Source organism: Cydia pomonella, chromosome 5, assembly GCF_033807575.1.
Source record: "Cydia pomonella isolate Wapato2018A chromosome 5, ilCydPomo1, whole genome shotgun sequence".
Taxonomy (NCBI): domain Eukaryota; kingdom Metazoa; phylum Arthropoda; class Insecta; order Lepidoptera; family Tortricidae; genus Cydia; species Cydia pomonella.
The window spans coordinates 8,938,146-8,958,677 of record NC_084707.1 but is presented as its reverse complement, the minus strand read 5'-3'; the positions used below and the strand labels follow the sequence as shown (position 1 = coordinate 8,958,677).

General features: G+C 44.1%; 1 protein-coding gene across 1 annotated transcript in view; it reads right to left on the bottom strand.

Moving 5' to 3' along the window:
- Window positions 1-2,540: 2,540 nt before the first annotated feature.
- Window positions 2,541-20,532, bottom strand: part of LOC133517659 (transcription-associated protein 1) — a 45,720-nt gene continuing 27,728 nt past the window's right edge. The window contains exons 33-47 of the mRNA XM_061851015.1: window positions 20,186-20,329; window positions 19,566-19,836; window positions 18,862-19,073; window positions 16,056-16,271; window positions 15,201-15,689; window positions 14,248-14,412; window positions 13,872-14,003; window positions 13,349-13,516; window positions 9,151-9,337; window positions 8,377-8,602; window positions 7,591-8,031; window positions 7,050-7,158; window positions 6,462-6,696; window positions 3,545-3,684; window positions 2,541-3,389 (exon numbers count right to left, since the gene is read on the bottom strand). Coding sequence (XP_061706999.1) covers window positions 3,090-3,389; window positions 3,545-3,684; window positions 6,462-6,696; window positions 7,050-7,158; window positions 7,591-8,031; window positions 8,377-8,602; window positions 9,151-9,337; window positions 13,349-13,516; window positions 13,872-14,003; window positions 14,248-14,412; window positions 15,201-15,689; window positions 16,056-16,271; window positions 18,862-19,073; window positions 19,566-19,836; window positions 20,186-20,329 — 3,435 coding nt within the window. The 3' untranslated portion in view covers window positions 2,541-3,089. The remainder of the gene's footprint in view (window positions 3,390-3,544; window positions 3,685-6,461; window positions 6,697-7,049; window positions 7,159-7,590; window positions 8,032-8,376; window positions 8,603-9,150; window positions 9,338-13,348; window positions 13,517-13,871; window positions 14,004-14,247; window positions 14,413-15,200; window positions 15,690-16,055; window positions 16,272-18,861; window positions 19,074-19,565; window positions 19,837-20,185; window positions 20,330-20,532) is intronic.

Genomic DNA, 20,532 nt, shown 5'->3' with positions numbered 1-20,532 from the left:
CCACCAAACCGAACCAAACTGAGTTGGACGTACTCAGTCCAATGTGGGATTTTTTCCCAATAGTTACCACTGGTAAAATGTGGGTTTTTCCCCAGTAGTTACCACTGGTAAAAGGTGGGTTTTTTCCCAGTAGTTACCATTAAATTTTGTTATGAGTTAAATACATGTTAAAAACTAATAAAAACAGTATTGTATAAATATAGAGTAAGGGTCCAGCAAGCTCGGTTTTCCATACAAATGTAGTAAAGCTCTCATTTTAAAACGACTAACTAGGTTGCTCTGAAACTTTGTACTTACAATAGGATAAGGTATATCTAGGACTGTAATTAGTGTATGTAGCCTCAGATACCATAGTTTAAAAAATACAACGAATTTAAGGTTTTCACTCTAAACTTTTTCTAAACTTCTAGAAAAAGATCACATAGTATGTGGCATTTGCAAAGCTGTTTATACGGATACAGTATCAATAATTATCAAATTAAGTACGTTAGTTATATTAAGCATTTCATACAGATTACAATGGTCCCTTACACCATACAATTTAAATGAATATATCACGAGTAATCGTAAATTAAAGTTTCATTTCGAGCCATATAACTTGTACGAAATGTTAAAGACGCTATCCGCAGTTAGTTCTAATTTTTACCACCTTATGCGCTGGGATCGCTTTACTTACCCCCACCATGCACTTCGCACAGTCCCAATACAGAATAACTATCTAAGTATAATTTGAGGGTCATTGTTGTTCTATGGGGTGTGCAGAAAGTGATACGTTTCTGCACTCGAGCATTTTATTTTCCAAGTACGATTTTTTTAATTCATATTTTTACGATTAGGAAAAAATATTTGGTTTAAAATGGATTTCTATTACAATTTCCATTCTGATAGTTAACTCCACATTCCACAAATAACAATAGTTTAGCCTAAATTGTTAATTGAAAGTACCCTCTAAATAGTATGAAACTTTATACCAAGTCATGTTTTTTTTTAAAACATGCATTTTACTTTCCTCGTATTCGAAATGAAAAGTAGTGTTTAACTCGGGTGAAAGGCATCATTTTAGTCGAGGTAGTTTGGCGCTCGAACGCAGTGAGCCGCCAATAGTCCGAGGCCTTTCATCCCTTCACGCAAAGTTGTTTTTTTGCGATCGAGTGCTTTTTACTTTACACAACTTCACAAGGGTCGGGTACCACCACCACATTGGTCTGATGTCGCACCAATTTGGTCGGAACTGACCCTCCTGGACCAATGCGCATGCAAGTCAGGCTGCAACACGATGCACTGTGGTTGCCGACACCAAAGAGTATAATAATATATGTTCCTAATAGTGCCGACGCGTCGACTTGCATGCACTGCACAGTGCAAATTTTGCAAAGGCAATATGTAACAATAAAAGGTGAATAAGTAACAGCTAATGATATAGATATATGTATCTTTTTAGGATGCTAGTACCTTATAAAGAACGATTGATTATGGTTACCATAATCAATAATAGTCTACCATAATTTGGTATCAGTTCCAATTCTATAAACGTACTTATTACGATATTACGTGTCTTTTTTTTTTCAGTTTAACCAATTTGGACATTACGAATGAAGCTGAAGATGAATAATCCTTTTCTTGTAAATATATAATATATATTATACCTATCCCTAATGTAGATAATTTACTGCTAATTTACTTTAAATTTACTATGGCTTACACGCTTTTTATACTATACTTTTATTTATATGGTATAAAAATCCCATATAAATAAAAGTAAGCCAACTTCTGAAACTTGTATCTCAAGAACTTTTCGAACCGATTTCGTCATATATTAAAAAATATATTTAACTCTAAGATAAAATATTTATTCTCAGACAAAGTCGAAGACATTATTTGCAAGAATAAAGCGCAAAAGAAGGAAAATAGGTTTTTGACGATTCCACACTAATTTATTGTTTAAAGAGATTTTGGTTTTATATAATTTTTACCTTAAATAAAATGATTTTCTTTCAAATGATATAAATTTTTTTTGAACTTTTAATTTGTGGAATCTTTTTCCTAACAGACCTCGCTAGACCTCGGCTTCCAAGGGGTGAATATTTGGGTGCTTCGGAAAAAATCGTCTTCTTTGGTGTCTACTATCACCATGCAAAGCGGCTTGCTTCCATTCCATCTTAAAGTGCAGCTTTTATTTCATAATAAGCACGACTATATATTACAGTATCGTACAAGTTTTGCTTCGTCGCACTATCCTTATCCTTAACTTGTCTATCTAAAAAGTAGAACCACTCCTATAGTAGTCTTTATAAAGGACAAAAAATATAAAAGGGGTGACTATGTGGAAATTTCCGTTTTAAGTGCCCTGTATTCAATGCTTTTGTTTTTGCATGTTGAAAATGAGTGCTATAAAGCAAACATAAGTTATGATAAACTTTGTAGCTCCAGCCATGCAGATCCGGTTTTAATTAAACTCGTTTTCGATGCTGATTAATCGTATCCTCTAATAAATTGAATCGGAATATGTGTGGTAAATAAGTGGTTAATAAAACTACACATTATATTAACATTTTATTGCTCTTGAATGCAAGAGAAGATTCTCGTCAGGTTTTTGTCACATGCGGTATGAATACGTCATTTATATTAGTCGGCTAAGTCTGTTTATGAATTCTAATTCGTTGGTATTTCTTACTTCTAAATGAGACCCTTAAAATATTAAACTAATAAGACTTCAGTTAGACACAAAAACTAAATACCTTTTTATACTTGTATGAACATAATGACAATAAGCAATAGGTACGCGAGAACGTAAAGGTTTTTTTAAAACCCTGATAGAGTTGTCACTTAACTGAGTAAAAATAGCAAAAATCTTTAACCCAATTATTTATATACCTAATAAATTGTACTTGTTTTTACAATAGACTTAAATATAATGAAAGTGTAAAATCAACTGATTTTATTCAATCTACGGGGATTCATTCAGCCCGAAAGGCCAAATTACGATATCACAAAAGTTTATTGCCTAACACAAATAAAATAACAAGATTGTGTATAACCAATTAATTCTACGCAATCCGGCTCGAAGGACCAACAATGTTTTTAACTGTTTACAGCCATGGATGCCAGGCCGGATCCATGCGGCAGAGGTTGTCGTGGCTGGCAGCGGCGGTGACCAGGGTGGCCACCTTGCTGTCCGGGCCATCAAACTGGGCCAAGAAGGTCAGACGGCCGGTTATGGCCGTCACGGCCTTGGAGACCATGTTGATAATGGTTTCGTTGTCCATTTCCATTGGTTTGTTTTCCGCGGAGGTGCCGGCGGCGGCGGCGAGGCCGGACTTGTCTTCCAAACGCTTCCTGTAGCCGGTCACCATCTCGTCCCGCAGGATCGTGCGAAGGATCGATTGTATCTGAAAATAATGATTGGGTTAGAACTAAATATGAACCCATGTCAAAATTTGGTTGCCCATGCAAAAAGGAATAAAAGCGACAAATTTTTATATCAAAGACGTTTTGATTTTTGACAGCAGTAGGCTAATGGAAATAATAACCTAATAAAAACTACCTTAAAGTTTGGTGTGACGAGGCAGCGTGCAACGGAGATGGCGGAGGCCGTGAGAGGCCCCGTGATGCCGATGGTCGTGAGCAGTTCCGAGATGTTGGGCGTCAGCCGGAACGGCACCGGCCGGTTCCCGTCTAGTTCGCCTGCGCAAGAACCACTATTTAGATCTACATCCATACTTGAGAAATAAATAAATCATATTAGGATACGATGAGGAAAAAAGCAGCAGGTGAAGCAAACCAAGACAACTACATGCAATAATTAGTGTAATAAGGAATCAAATTTAGTTTTTCAGAAGCTCCAAGTCAAATGAATGAAAAACATTACAAACCATAAACGTGAAGCCAAATCAGTCCAGTTTGCGTGCGTGATATAACACTATTTACAAGCAAGTGTGGAAAGGGTGTTTAGGCAGTAAATTGACGTGTGAAATTGAAACTCATGCAACATTATTTATTTAAGCAAACCATGCACTTTTGTTTAGTCAATTGAAATAATAGACGTCAAATTATGCATTTGCTATGTTTTATTGGAACATGCCAATACCATACCACATTGCACCTACCTGTCCGGAATCCCAAATTTAACGCCATTGATAATATTAGTATGCGACCGACTTGACTGGAGCTACAATTAACATATCCTTGTAAGACCCTACCCATAATACTAATTATTTCAATGTAATTTAAACTTTTTGGAACAGAGCTGTATTTTTTGTTTCGTTCGATTTCAAAGTCAACCATATTTCTTACATTATTGGTTTCAAATCCCACTGTGATGAATTTTAACAAACCTCTGAGTTAAAATAGTTATTTGTTTTACAAGGGGGCAAAGTTGTTGTTTAACCGCTCGTGCTAATATTGATACCCCAGCAAGCGAAAGATTCCAAAATTGAACCACGAGCGTAGCGAGTGGTTCGAGAAGTGGAATCTTGAGCGTTGCGAGAGTTTCAATGCACGAGGGTTAAACAAACTTTGCCTCCGAGTGAAACACAAAATTTTTCACCACACCAACACGAGGAAACTACTAACTATGAAATACCAAAAATTCAAATGAAATCAAATCCAAATGAAAGTAATAAAAAAATAATTATTATGAATAATTATCATTCTAAGAGTGCCGGCCGCCTATCACGCCACGCCTGCCTCAATGACATCCTCCGTCGTGCCTTTGTCAGTGCCAACGTCCCAGCCATTCTCGAGCCACCTGGCCTCGCACGTGACGATGGTAAGAGGCCCGACGGAATGACTCTTGTGCCCTGGAGTGTTGGACTGCCCCTTATTTGGGACGCAACGTGTGTGGACACCCTGGCACCGTCTCACCTCGGCTCAACATCATTGAGAGCGGGCGGGGCGGCCGTAGCTGCCGAGGCTGCAAAATGCCGCAAATATATAGCTCTCACTGACCGGCATATATTTGTGGCTTTTGCAGTCGAAACTCTAGGACCGTGGTGCCCAAGCGCTCATAAATTAATTCGGCAACTTTCAAAAAAAAACATTGATGTCACGGGGGACCGTAGGGCTGGCTCCTTCCTCGCCCAACGGATCGGCATAGCGATCCAAAGGGGGAATGCAGCCAGCCTTATGGGAACCCTTCCACAGGGCTCTGACCTGGGTGATCTAGCTTATTATAAACATATTGGGCTAGGTCACTCATGTTATGGTTTTTTTTTAGGTTTTAATTTTAGTTTTGTAGGTAGTTTTAATTTTAGGTTACATTTTATTCTAAGTTTGTTATTATTTAAATGTATAGTTGATAATTAAAAATATATTTAAAAGTCAATTCTACTAGCTAACATAAGGAAACAACTCAAAATTTGCATCTGATTACTTTGCCCCACATGTGGATAAAATGCAACTTTCTCATTCGTTTTTGAACAATCAAGAGGGCCTTTTCCAGTTGGTGTGGTGAAAAATATTTTTCCTCATCCTAACAAAGACAAACGTCAGAGTGACAGGTACGAACAGAGATTTAGCTGTTTAAAGCTTGTAGGACGTTAATGAATAACTCCATAAATTTATATTTTATATTATTATGCTCTTCTATTCATATTACCTCGTAGTGTAATCCCACGCTTGTCTAGCTACGACAAACCTCCATGACATGATTCATAAGTAGCGGGGTGAGACAGATGATAATGTTAAACAAGCATAGAAAATAAACCTGACGTGCATATTAGTTGCAAGAAAAATAGCAAAAAAATGAGCCCACTCCGGTCTTTAAACTTAAACACCCATGCACAAGTAAAGACAAATTCACAAAAATCTAGGGCAAACATGAAATAAAAGGTCGACATTAATCATTAGATTATAGTCTCGTCAACCTACAGGTACAGAGGGCCTACCGCGAAAATCGAAATTCGTAAATTGCGGGCATTTTTCTCTGTCACTCTAATTACGTCTTAGTGAGAGTATAAGAGAAAGATCCCCGCAATTTGCGATTATCGGTTTTCGCGGTAGGCCCTCAGTTCTCGCACGAATTCCGTAAATCCGGGGGCCGAGGAAGCGGGAGGGTGTGCCCGCTGCTGGGCACGGTCGGCACGGAGTATAGGGACACAAGTGGCGGATTCATTTCGCGTTCTTGGAATTAGCGCGTGACTTGTATATCATAACCTACACTGTACATACGTTACACGCCTACATTTAGGACTACAGAGTATCACGTATTTTTTTTTATTCGATAAACCCATGCCAGTTTACGTAAATAAATTTGCAACTTTATCCACTTCTTCTTCCACTAGGTGTATATAAAATTGGATATTTGATATTTATTCGACACTGATACGGATCCTCACGTCGGTCCGGCGTTCGAGCGAGACAGCGATGGGCACGTATACGGCGGTGTCCCGCTCGCACACCGAAGCGGCCTGCGGATCCGCATACAATGTAAAGACCGCCTACACCACTCTGCAAGCTCATACCTGTAGTATCGTCGACGTCAAACTTGAAGTAGGAGACGTTGAGCAGCCCCGAGTCCTGGTGCACGTACATCATATCGGGGTTGAGGCGCGTGAGGTGTAGCACGTACTCGGCGAAGCCGGCGAGCGACAGCTGCAGAGTGAGCATCTTCCTGAACGTCCAGTAGTCGGTGGGCGCGGCGAACGTCGCCGCCGCCCACTCGCGGACCATGCCTTTTGGCACCATCGTAGATTGCACCTGGGGAACGATTCAACACTTACTCCTTGACTGAAAAACACGACGTTTATAAACGAAATAAATTATTGAAAAAAAAACTTAACCATTATAGAAGCATTAGAAATATGAAATGCAGCAAAATGCTTGGATACCCATCATGGTAAACCGTCAGTTCTTGAGTCTAGTCTGGTCTTTGATCTTATACCGAAAACCGATTATAAGTTTTTTCGCTAGCACTGTAGGTCGTCTATTGTCCTTTCCATAGAGATTGTTTGCACTTGAGCGCAGCGCACCGCGGACTCCCGCCTCGGCCAGATACAAGCGGCTCGAGACCCCACTGCAAGGCGCCGAAGCCGTAACAAGACATCACGTACCTCCCGTAGAATGTCCCGCAGCACCTGGTGCGAGGCCTGCGAGCCGCGCGCCTGCACGGCGGCCAGCCGCTCGTAGTAGCGCGCCACCGGCGCGTCGTACTCCACGCCTCTACGAAACAATACACGATCAACAGAAACCCCGACGATTTGTACAACTATCTGTTCAAACTTTAAATTACTGCAGCTACAGGTGAGAGAACTATAATGGGCACGCGTGAACATAAATGAGACGGACATAATTTTCTACATTTTTGGGTTGTGTTATTGACCGTAATTTATCAGGAGCTCAAAACAGTGGCAGAGAGAAGAACAGAATGGCGGTTACTTCACCGACAAGAGCGAGGCTCTTAAGAATTATGATGATGATGACCATTGTTTGCAAATTATTCGCTCTTTGTGGATGTGGGATCTATTGCTAGACAATAGGATCATAACAATTAAAAACTAATGCATGTACCCTATACTCATCCGCAAAGATGAGGTCTACAAGATTGAGAAGTAATTGCTATGGGTACAATAAACGTTCAAAAAAATTAAATACCTATTGGCGCACTCGGTGCGGTAAATATCCAGCAGCGATATCGAGCTGGGGTTGTCTTCTACGAGACGCATCTGCGGTGACACCGAAACGACGCGCGGTACTGTGAAGTGCAGGAATCTTCTGGACGTTTCCTTCTGCTTGCCCAGGTAGTGGTTGAGCATGCGGAGCAGCTGAAGCACGCGCTCCTCGCGCCTGGCGTCGCCCAGGCCGGAGTCGTTGACGACCAGGTACGGGTATATCTTGCCGTTGTGTCCGCGGATGTAGAGCCTGCGCGCGGAGGTGTTGTGTTTCTGCACGATCTCGACCCGCGGCATGAAGCGCGCGATGCGAACGTGGTAGTGCGAGTGCTTGGGGAGCAGGAACTCGCCCGGCAGTTCGACCTCGGCCGTCTTTAGGCTGAAGTTGGATAGGAATCGGCATTTTTCTTCTATCAGGAATGACCTGAAAATAATTGTTTCGTTTAATTAACTTATATTACTGAAGTCAACATATTATTTATTATTCTATAGGTCAATGTTTGCTTCACTCTAAAATACTTCCACATAATTGCTATTATAGCCAGAAACCAGTACATAGAATGTGAATAATAAATTGGATGTTACAATTTTTAGGGTAAGAACAAATGAAAAATCTATCAATAATTTATAATATTTTAGTAATTTCCTCTTACACCATGTTTTTACTCAATTGCGAACAGAATGCTTAATGGTTCCGCGGTTTACGATCTTCACTAAACGACGCAATGCTACACTATTCTGCGCCACTACTGCAAGGAACCGCACTTACTTGGGCAAAACCTTAGTCTTCGCCTCCAATATCTTGACCCACTTCCTCAGCTTCTGTATGAGGTTCTGCAGCTTCATGGCGTTGGGCTGCGTGAAGTCGAAGTCGCTGGTGAACTGCGTCTTCATCTTCTGGAACACGGGGTCCTGCACCGTGGCCTGCGCGCGCCGCGCCAGGCTCTCGGAGGCGGCTGAAGATAAGGCACCACTTACACTACTTGAAACATTCTCTGTCGACATACAAAATATACTACTTGTATGAAATACGCATTCGCTGATGCCGGGTGATATGATTCATTTTAACATGCATACCGGATCAGATTTTCTTCTATAAGGAAATCTACTTTAGTATTTTAAAATGGCCATCGCATCGCAAGTTATATTTAAGATTCATTGATTGTATAAGACGTGTCTAAAACAAATTCGTGTTATATTGCTCTGTAGGGTTAAGATGGTCGGCTCTTTATCATTTGTCACCACGCCTGTCACGTTCTAGCAAGTACGTAAGTGCGAAAGTGACCGGCATAGTGACAAGTGATAAAAATGGGAACATGTTGCCTGATGTTGCCACCGCTGCACATTAATGTAAGGTTAATGGAAAAACTCAGTGCATGTTTTTTAAGGTTTTACTGTAATTGTAATTTCTAATATTTCATGTAGTTTCTATTTCTATCTAACACTTGTAAATGTGAATCTTTACTACTTAAATGTTGTCCTGAACGCGATTGCTTTATAACGAAAAAAACATAAGAATATAAGATATGGTATGAATACTGACTGATGCCGATGCCTATGCAGATGCCGAAGGTGGAGACGACCTTCTTGATGAAGTTGAGCGTGTGCGGCGTGACGGTGGCGTCGGCCACGGCGGCGCGGTGGTGGAAGGCCACCACGTGGCACTTGGCCAGCCCCGCGCGCAGCTGCCGCAGCACCTCCTCGTACCAGTTCTCGCGGAACCACACCATCTGGGGCCACGTACGACACAGCGTTACAATCTAATCGTTAATTATACATATGTCGGAGAACAACAGAATTGTGCCATTGTGCAAGCTAGGGTGTTAGGTTACATCTGAGTGGGGTTCGACGCAGTTCCGCCAAGGCGTCATAGAGTGTGCTGTTAAAACAATTGAAATCGAGAACAATAGAAGTTATGCTGTCAATCATTCTGCAGACGGAAACATTCTGATGACGTCGGTGGCGGTTCCTGGGTTGCTTGACCCATTGGCTTGCTTAAGATAAGAAGTGTAATGTGTGCTATGATTTGTAATCAGTCTTCATCCATCCGGTATTGAAGGTTCTGATGTACCGTCGTCATCCATTATTGAAGGTTCTGATGTACTGTCGCTAGTATGATACGCCCACGATTCCCGACACATATACAGGGTGCTCGCGAGGAACCCATATAACTTTACCAGCATATAGCTGAGGTCGTAATAATTAAAAAACATTATATAAACATAGGTCGAAATTAGATTTTTAACTTTTTTAACTTTTCATACAAATTAAATAAATTATTTTTGGTTCACCAGTAACACAATGCCTTAGGACGAGCTGGCAACGTTTGTTATTGTCTCTATCTCTTTTCACTAGAACGGCAAGTAAGTCACATAGACATTTCTTGTCAAACAAATTATTTCAAACCAGAATGTACATAATGTGCAATCGGATCTCTTTACCTATGTATGATTTACTTATTTAAGGCTTGCCACACACTAGTATTTCCGCCCGCAGGATTATGATAATTATGAATATTATGATCAACCACCGGCGATTTAAATCGTAGTTGTACAGTCGACGTCAAAAATATGTTTACAATTTTTCACCTTATTTCTTTGTAATTAGGTTCAAAAGTGTAAACATATTTTCAATCTGTAAGTCAATATCTGGCAGTGTTGTTAGAACACTGTAGAAAGGGAAGAAAGAAGAGAAAGAAAAGAAAAGACTTCACGAAATGTAAACATTGCCTTTTTTCAGCGAGAATCGCCTCTTGTTGTTAGATGTAACTAAAAATAACATTTAAACTACATAAGGAGAACAACATAACTACGATTCTTATCAAAAAACTTAAATACTCTTAAAATGCTTTTAACTTTTACGGTTGCTTTCGCCACTCTTCAAGGTAAAAAATTTTCAAAGTGGGATCCTCCCTTGTCAACACATAAATTTATTCTTGTACGCATTTGTTGGTTTAGTTGAGCTGGCCAGTCTTTCAGGTTCTGAGCGGCTTCCGTGATTTTTAGGATCAATTCTTCCCTTGAATTAATTGGTTTTGAATAGACCATATTCTTCATAGTGCCCCATAGATAAAAATCTAAAGGGGTTAGATCTGGTGATCTCGGAGGCCACTGTATCGTTGGAGATCCTCGACCAATCCATCTATTTGGAAACTGTTGGTTAAGATAATCCCGTACCACGAGACCATAATGGGGGGGAGCTCCGTCGTGTTGAAACCACATTAAACGCCGAGTCTCCAAATCGATGTCTTCGAGGAGAATGATCAAGTTGTTTCGCAAAAAATGTAGGTAGCTTTCTGAATTTAGTCTAGCAGGGAGCTCCACCGGCCCTATCAATTTATCGTCAATAATGCCTGCCCACATATTGACTGAAAATTGATGTTGGTGCGAGGATTCCCTGATTGCGTGCGGGTTTTCCTCCATCCACATATGACAGTTGCGTGAATTGAATACCCCTGATCTCGTGAATTGAGCTTCATCAGTCCATAAAATAGTTTTAAGGAAATTTGGGTTCTGAAGAAGTTTTTGATTAATTCTCTGACAGTAGGCAAGTCTTGAAAAGCCGTCGTTTTCGATCAGTCCCTGAACTTTTCTGAGGTGGTAAGGATAAAGACCATACTTTTTCCAACATCGTCACACGGTGAGGTCGCTGACCCCACACATCATGCCTACGCGTCTAGTTGACAAGGAAGGATCTTCCGTAATTAAATTAAGTAGCCTGTCTTCAGTCGCGTCATTCAATCCCACAGCTCGCTCGGAGTTGTGCGGCCGAATTCCTCTTTCTCGCAATTGTCGAAACATGTCCGTAATCGTAGAATAATGGGGCACACGCCGATTAGGGTATCTTCGCCGGTACTCCTCAACGGCCTGCACGGAGTTACCGTTGCAGAAGCCGTACGTTTTTTTTTTTTTTTTTCATTTATTTTACCTGGGAGTTTTAGCTTTACGCTAAGCCACCCCCGTAATCCAAAAAATTACATGTATGACTCTAGGTAACATTTAACAATAATATCTGCGACATGTTCTGGTGGGAATGTACGTGGCATTGTCGGTATACTTTTTTTTAAATGTACTTTTTGGTCTTCAAGCAATGCAACAAAAATATGACATTTAAAGGAAGTCATAATTAATAAGTCAAAGTAAGAAAAAATAAAATCCTAGGCAGCCATCTAGCTGTAGATACATATCACTAGAACTAAGTACTTATTGCATGGATCCAAAAGTTAAAAATATCGCACTGTGAAAATAAATGTTTTAAGTACGCATTAAAATTATTACCAGTTTATTATTGTCGATACGTAAATAATTTTAGTAATATTTTATCAATCTTCATGGATTATGATACATACTGGCCACTTGGAAATTTCCTTCGAGTGTGTTTTATAAGTACTTTAAATAATGACATCAGTCACATGAACGATGGGTGACATTGTTGGTATTGATTCTAATATCAATATGATGTCTCACGTTTATAACATTTATTTAAACAGTGCGACCAATAATAATTTTCCTAATAATTGGACAAATCGTGCGGTTTAACTTAGACGGCAGACTTTTTAATCAGTGGAAAGGAGAGTAAATTGGTTTTTTAGTGCTGCTCAGTGAAAAATGTATTAAGGATGCTGTAATAGAAAATACTGCGAGTACTAATACTGAAGCAGTATCTAGTTGAGTGGTTACGGATTCACGGATTCTACGAAGTGCACGTAGACGAACAAGCTGGTAGAATGAGAAGGGTACCTATTGCAATTCCTGACAGTGATCATACTTTTTTGTTTGTAGGGTAATAAATAAATAATCTTATTAAAATTTGTGTTACTTTATTTAGCTTTAATACAATCAAACAATAATGGTATGGGTAATAAAAACACTTCGAACTGTTTATTTAGTTTCATGTGTAGTTTTCACGATTTAAACTGAATAGGTGTCCAATTTTTACCCGAAGTAGCAAAAACTTAGCTTCGTTGTTCTGCCATCATAAGAAATCAATCGATCATTAAGAAATATGCATTCTTATGAATAAATACGTGTCACTTCAAAATAAAACTAAGACGGTTAAATTTATCAATTCTTGTGCGTTAAGTAATTTTGTATTAATTTTATAATAGAATTTTAAGATTCTACGTATTTATTTTCAATGACACATGTCAATGATAGTGACAGGAACGAGCTTCTGCAATTTACGTCAGACAGATAATGTGATGCGGTCTTGCAACGTCGCTATCCTAAAGGTGCATTATACTGGATTTTTTCTTAAATAAAAAATATTAATTACTCGCAAACTAAGCCGAATCCAGTTTACTTTATATGACATTTTATTTTCTAAAGATGGTCAAGAACATGGTGGTAAAGTTATATGGGTTCCTCGCGAGCACCCTGTATATATCCTATCAATTTTTGTTAATGTCATCACTCAAGCACTCTTATTTTATAACTTGTTTTTTTTCATGCACCTGTGGGCAAATATATGGAATTAATATAACTTCTCTCCCCACCTGTTTCCTAATGTAAAAGAGTGACTTTAGTCTATAGATATTGAATAAGCAACCAGCCATATTAGTAGTCCGGCTTAAAGCGGCCTACAGCGGCGTTATGGTGTCCACTGATTACCAGTCGATACGGACGATATCGGCCTGTCAGTTATTCGCGATTGACAGCTTTTGCAAACAGGCCGATATCGTCCGGCGACCTGGTAATCAGGGGGCCCCTTTAGTCGCGCCGCCATCGCCACTGGTAGCTCACCTGGTCGACGATGCCCTCCAGCGAGGAGAGCACGGTGGGGTGTATCTCGCGCTGCAGCTGCATGATCTTCGAGCAGCGCCACATGGGCAGCGTGGCCTTGATGGGGCCAGTCTCGCCCGTGGGGCCGCCGCTGGAAGACGATGCGCCTTGCTCTGCCGTCCTTCCAGACTGAAACAATGATAGAATGAATTTATTTCATAAACATCAAATTACATAGATTTCCTTCAATTAGTTTACTTTAGGGTAAACAGCGGGCTGTGTGTGTGTGTGTGTGTGTGTGTGTGTGTGTGTGTGTGTGTGTGCGCGCGCGCGCGTGTGTGTGTGCGTGTGTGTGCGTGCGCGTGTGTGCGTGTGTGTGTGCGTGTGTGTGTGCGTGTGTGTGTGCGCGTGTGTGCGTGTGTGTGTGTGAACGAATCATAGTCACAAACCAGGTAGCGTAAGTTACAATACTCTTATTTTCGGGTAGAATACAAGTTGGCTAGTTTAACATTAACTAGACAGTCAGGTTTTACTTGGTACTTACCGCGGCAGACTGGTGTGGTAGATTCGAGGCCAAATTTTCCGCAGTTTTGTGCCTCTCGCGTTGTTCTATCTTCAATGTCAGGTACAGGGTCCGAATAGGGAAATACACCGCTTGCGGATACAAGCGTCCAACCTGCACAAACAATAAAATATTTCTACCGAGATCTTTATTAAGAGTGTAACGTCGCAGTTGCCCGATAGATCCAGCTAGCGTCTATGTAGTCGCTCCGCCCCACACAGTGACGTAGACAAACGTAACGATTCTTTTCAAAACATTATATCTAACATACATTACAAATAACATACATTAAATAAATAAATAAACAATTTAAATAAATATGGAATATAAAAAAATAATAAAACAACTGTATACTGACGTGGCTCAGCAGGTTGAGGATGACGTTGCCGTCGTACTGCACCAGGCAGGCGAGTAGTTGCGGGATCCACGGCAGCCATTGCACGGGCGGCACGCCTACCGAGTACTTGTCGAGTGCTTCGGCTAGACTGTTCTTCTCGTCGTCGTAACTAAGCATCCATAGGACCTGGAATAATAATTTAAGAAATATCGCCTAATAATTCGTAAAAAAAACAACGGGTTGCACGGCACGGGAGTGCCGGCAGAAGTGAAAACTTGAATATTAACGTTGTGATTTTTGATATTTTGGAGAAATTGAATAGCAGTTTTATAAAAATAACATTAAACTAAATTTGAGTGTGGAAGATATTTTGAAATGCCAATTTTAGTGTTAATATATAACATATACAGAGTAATTCATGAGACGTGAGCAGGACTACAGCCTACACAATCTGTAAATGTTAATGAATCGTTCACCATCATATTAAGTAAAACAATCACGCTTCTATTCAGTTATTTAAATATTTAACTTTTTGGTAAGGAAAAATTTGAGTATCTACAATCATGGACACCCAACAACACAAAGATACAATACAACACAATTAACAAAGATTAAACCTCTTTAACCGATATGACAGCACTTTGATTATGAAGAAAATAAAATGTCACACTTGAATGAGATACGATTTTTCAAAAGTAACCAGGCTTCGATGACATTCAATTTGCACGTCACCATGATGTCACGTGTCCGTCTTACGAATTTTCAATCTGACGGTCACGTGACCTGACGCGAGTTTAACATTTTTTCCCCATCACAAAAGTGCACAGCGCCGCTAAAGAAGTTTTCACTTCAAAAATATTACAAGCAAATAAAGGCATCACTTCTGGCAATCTAACTTTTGAACATTTCACAAAAATCCAGATCAACTATAAGTGAAAGTGGCGTATTAAGAATTGAACAAGTCAAAAAATTACCTTAGCGCAGTACTTCCTCGACTTTGATTCATTCTGATGGCGACAAGCGTGCAAGAAGCACGTCATAGCTGACACTCCCACTTGGATCTGTCGCGGGTCCCTGATGAATATCTGCTCCAAGTAATCTCCCCACAACGCCCAAGCTTTGACCAAAGTATCGTGCAACTGTACAGCGGCTGCAAATGCTTTGTTAGCATCTTCAGAACGTCCCAACTGAGCTAACAGCAATCCTTTGAACGCATAGAACTCCGCGGTCATTTCCTTCGTGAAATATTTGAAGTTAGTCGACTCGATCATATCCAAGCCCTCTTGTAGTTCATCCTTGCCCTCGGTCCACGACATTTGTATGTGGCATTTGACTTGTTGTCTGATTTTCTGGAAACAATCGACTATCGGGACGCTTGGAATTGTGTAGATGCGGTGCAGCGAGTCGAGACATACGCCGGAGAGGCTATGCTTTCTTGCTATTTTCGCAAAGTGGATTATTGCCTAAAAAAAATTATAAGTTCACTTAGTTACTAAAAAAAATACCACAAAAAAGTACAACTATAAATGAATCAATTTAGCTTTTCGAGATAAGATATATAAACACGATAAATAAAACTATCAAGATAAAGATGATGTATCAATAGGAGCGAGCCTTTTTTTTGCATCATTTGGAAAGAGAGGGAATCAGGACTAATCTAATCGCGCACTTTCATGTACGCTGAACATGCTATAATTATTCGCGTGGTCTATATACGAGTAATGGTGCTGTCGGCAAGTGAAGGACAGCAGGTCCGTAACTACAGGCAGACGGTTGCGCCGTTTACAATTGGCTTCATGTCGTGGAGAGCCCAGATATTAAGTACTAACCTGAGCGCTAGCATGAACTCCAAGCATGCTGTGATTGCTGGCGTGGTCCGTCTGCGAGTCGTAGTGAGAAGCTATGAACTGGTAATGGTGTTGTCGCCACGTGAAGATGGCGCCCCAGTGGGACAGCGGGTCGGCGACAACAGGGAGGCGATTACGCCACGTCTTCACTATTGCCTTCATGTCGTGGAGGGACGTGGGTCGGCTGTGGACGAGACCCTGAGAACAAGCATTAATCCATAATTGGTCATAACTCATATTACAAAGATTATTTTACATAGTCTTTATTTCGAACTGCGCTTAGAATTTCCTTTCATAGTTTGCTTTAGCAAAACAAAAATATCTTAAAAGGTGAATAGGCTATTACGTAATCCGACAGTTTCATCATTAGCCGTTTACAATCAAACATCAATCCCTGGTTTAGGTAACGGAATGTTCTCCCGACCACTGCGATAGGGTCAATAACAAATTAGCAGGGTTGTTGATTTTAATGTCGGCGCCCTTTCTCCGCTACGATAAGTAATTATATTATAAAAACCCACTAACTTGAATACAGTTCTAAAATCTATTTTATTTTATTTTATTTTATTTTAAAGCTCCATGCGCTGCTGCGCGGCCCGCAGCAGCGGCAGGTGCGCGTGCGACACGACGCGCGGCAGGCGGCGCCACTCGCGCAGGCACTGCGCGGCCGCGGCCTCCGCGTGCCGCTCCACGCCGCTCAGCTGCTGCTCCACACCCGCGCAGCTGCACAGGTAGCCACAGGCCACCCCACTGAAGTGAGCAACAAGGCCTCACCGTGTGTATCTGCGCCGCCACGCTCAGCTCCATGAGCTGCTGCGCGGCCCGCAGCAGCGGCAGGTGCGCGTGCGACACGACGCGCGGCAGGCGGCGCCACTCGCGCAGGCACTGCGCGGCCGCGGCCTCCGCGTGCCGCTCCACTGCTGCTCCACACCCGCGCAGCTGCACAGGTAGCCACAGGCCACCCCACTGAAGTGAGCAACAAGGCCTCACCGTGTGTATCTGCGCCGCCACGCTCAGCTCCATGAGCTGCTGCGCGGCCCGCAGCAGCGGCAGGTGCGCGTGCGACACGACGCGCGGCAGGCGGCGCCACTCGCGCAGGCACTGCGCGGCCGCGGCCTCCGCGTCCCGCTCCACTGCTGCTCCACACCCGCGCAGCTGCACAGGTAGCCACAGGCCACCCCACTGAAGTGAGCAACAAGGCCTCACCGTGTGTATCTGCGCCGCCTCGCTCAGCTCCATGAGCTGCTGCGCGGCCCGCAGCAGCGGCAGGTGCGCGTGCGACACGACGCGCGGCAGGCGGCGCCACTCGCGCAGGCACTGCGCGGCCGCGGCCTCCGCGTGCCGCTCCACGCCGCTCAGCTGCTGCTCCACACCCGCGCAGCTGCACAGGTAGCCACAGGCCACCCCACTGAAGTGAGCAACAAGGCCTCACCGTGTGTATCTGCGCCGCCTCGCTCAGCTCCATGAGCTGCTGCGCGGCCCGCAGCAGCGGCAGGTGCGCGTGCGACACGACGCGCGGCAGGCGGCGCCACTCGCGCAGGCACTGCGCGGCCGCGGCCTCCGCGTGCCGCTCCACGCCGCTCAGCTGCTGCTCCACACCCGCGCAGCTGCACAGGTAGCCACAGGCCACCCCACTGAAGTGAGCAACAAGGCCTCACCGTGTGTATCTGCGCCGCCTCGCTCAGCTCCATGAGCTGCTGCGCGGCCCGCAGCAGCGGCAGGTGCGCGTGCGACACGACGCGCGGCAGGCGGCGCCACTCGCGCAGGCACTGCGCGGCCGCGGCCTCCGCGTGCCGCTCCACGCCGCTCAGCTGCTGCTCCACACCCGCGCAGCTGCACAGGTAGCCACAGGCCACCCCACTGAAGTGAGCAACAAGGCCTCACCGTGTGTATCTGCGCCGCCTCGCTCAGCTCCATGAGCTGCTGCGCGGCCCGCAGCAGCGGCAGGTGCGCGTGCGACACGACGCGCGGCAGGCGGCGCCACTCGCGCAGGCACTGCGCGGCCGCGGCCTCCGCGTGCCGCTCCACGCCGCTCAGCTGCTGCTCCACACCCGCGCAGCTGCACAGGTAGCCACAGGCCACCCCACTGAAGTGAGCAACAAGGCCTCACCGTGTGTATCTGCGCCGCCTCGCTCAGCTCCATGAGCTGCTGCGCGGCCCGCAGCAGCGGCAGGTGCGCGTGCGACACGACGCGCGGCAGGCGGCGCCACTCGCGCAGGCACTGCGCGGCCGCGGCCTCCGCGTGCCGCTCCACGCCGCTCAGCTGCTGCTCCACACCCGCGCAGCTGCACAGGTAGCCACAGGCCACCCCACTGAAGTGAGCAACAAGGCCTCACCGTGTGTATCTGCGCCGCCTCGCTCAGCTCCATGAGCTGCTGCGCGGCCCGCAGCAGCGGCAGGTGCGCGTGCGACACGACGCGCGGCAGGCGGCGCCACTCGCGCAGGCACTGCGCGGCCGCGGCCTCCGCGTGCCGCTCCACGCCGCTCAGCTGCTGCTCCACACCCGCGCAGCTGCACAGGTAGCCACAGGCCACCCCACTGAAGTGAGCAACAAGGCCTCACCGTGTGTATCTGCGCCGCCTCGCTCAGCTCCATGAGCTGCTGCGCGGCCCGCAGCAGCGGCAGGTGCGCGTGCGACACGACGCGCGGCAGGCGGCGCCACTCGCGCAGGCACTGCGCGGCCGCGGCCTCCGCGTGCCGCTCCACGCCGCTCAGCTGCTGCTCCACACCCGCGCAGCTGCACAGGTAGCCACAGGCCACCCCACTGAAGTGAGCAACAAGGCCTCACCGTGTGTATCTGCGCCGCCTCGCTCAGCTCCATGAGCTGCTGCGCGGCCCGCAGCAGCGGCAGGTGCGCGTGCGACACGACGCGCGGCAGGCGGCGCCACTCGCGCAGGCACTGCGCGGCCGCGGCCTCCGCGTGCCGCTCCACGCCGCTCAGCTGCTGCTCCACGCCCGCGCAGATGCACAGGTAGCCGCGGTACAGGTTCACCAGCCAGGCTACAAAAACGCATCAACATTTTGACCTCTAGCCACAGTACAAGAAAATTTGGCATATTAAAAAATATATTTTAGTAATTACTTATTGTAGCAATACATTTCGACATATCAATGTACACTCAGGGACACTGAGGATGGGTCTCTTTGTGTGCCAATTACTACACAGAGTGGCCCGTTTTCATAGCCCGTAATTGTATAGTATTTGCATAATGGGGCTATAAACTGCGGCATAATGGCATATCCATTAAATAAGGGCTTAAAAAGTTGTGTGTCCTTTTGACCAGCTTATCTCTCTGTAGCATATCCTTTATCTTTCACGTTCACGTCATTCGGCCTAACATAACAACCGCTACTTAGTCAACCCATAGAGCAAATTGGTATTTTTTTTTTTTCAAATTCGATCCTGGCTGTCGTTTTACCTTGTCGAGATCTCTATCGATGGAACATAAGTTTCTTATCAATCTTATCATTGAGACAGCAGTAGTTACTTACCCAATTCCTTCGGACAGTTGTACTCCACTTCAGCAAGCGCATCTTTCATAGTCGTCCAGTTGGGGTTCCTCCATGCGCTCTCTAATATGAGGAACGGGTCGCGGACGCTGCGAGTCATCCCCAGCTCCAGAAGAGAGTCCCATTGGTTTAACTCCTTAGCACATTTGATCCAATGCTGTGTCCACAGGGTACACTCCTTGTGCATGTTGTATGAGGAGGGGTTTGCTGCATACTCTTGTTTAAGTTTGCTCATCGCGGTGTCGTATGCGCCCTGTATATTGTAAATATTGTAATTCAACACGAAAATACACACACGAGCTTGGCAGTTTAGATACTTTTAGACTATCAACTAGACATGTTAAGTTTTAAAAAAAAAGTATGGGATCCTAGTCGAACCAATATCCAACAATATCTTAACTTCATGGTCCTTACCAGGTGGTCTGGTCACTGGAGTAATCGCCCCATTTTCCCGAGTATATTCATTCTTGTAAATTCTTATTACTTTATCAATTAGAATTGTCCATCGGTGACGCTCAATATAAACCACATAAGTAGCATTTTTAAATTTAAAAAATATATAATTGAAACTAGAATGCCAAGATGAGTTAAATAATACATACCTGAGCCAGTTCGTAAAAGCCTTGCTGCTCGTAGGCGATGGCCAAGTTGGTCTCGCGGTACCGCGCGTGCTTCTGCCACAGACCGGACCACATATCTTCTTCTTGTAGGAGCTCATACATGTCGCTCAAGGAATCCAATATTTCCTGCACAAGAATAAATTCTTTTGCGTTATTGTGACCATATTTGTTACAGAAAAAGGTTTCAGGGCCTTAATTTAAGTAAGATGTAGTCTGTATTTTCTCAGCTTTTTTTCGCTTAAAATACTTTCCAGTAGTTTGGACATGAATCTTGCGGCATTGCGTCAATGTAGCAGTTTTTGAAAGGAACATCGTGGTAAAAATACAAA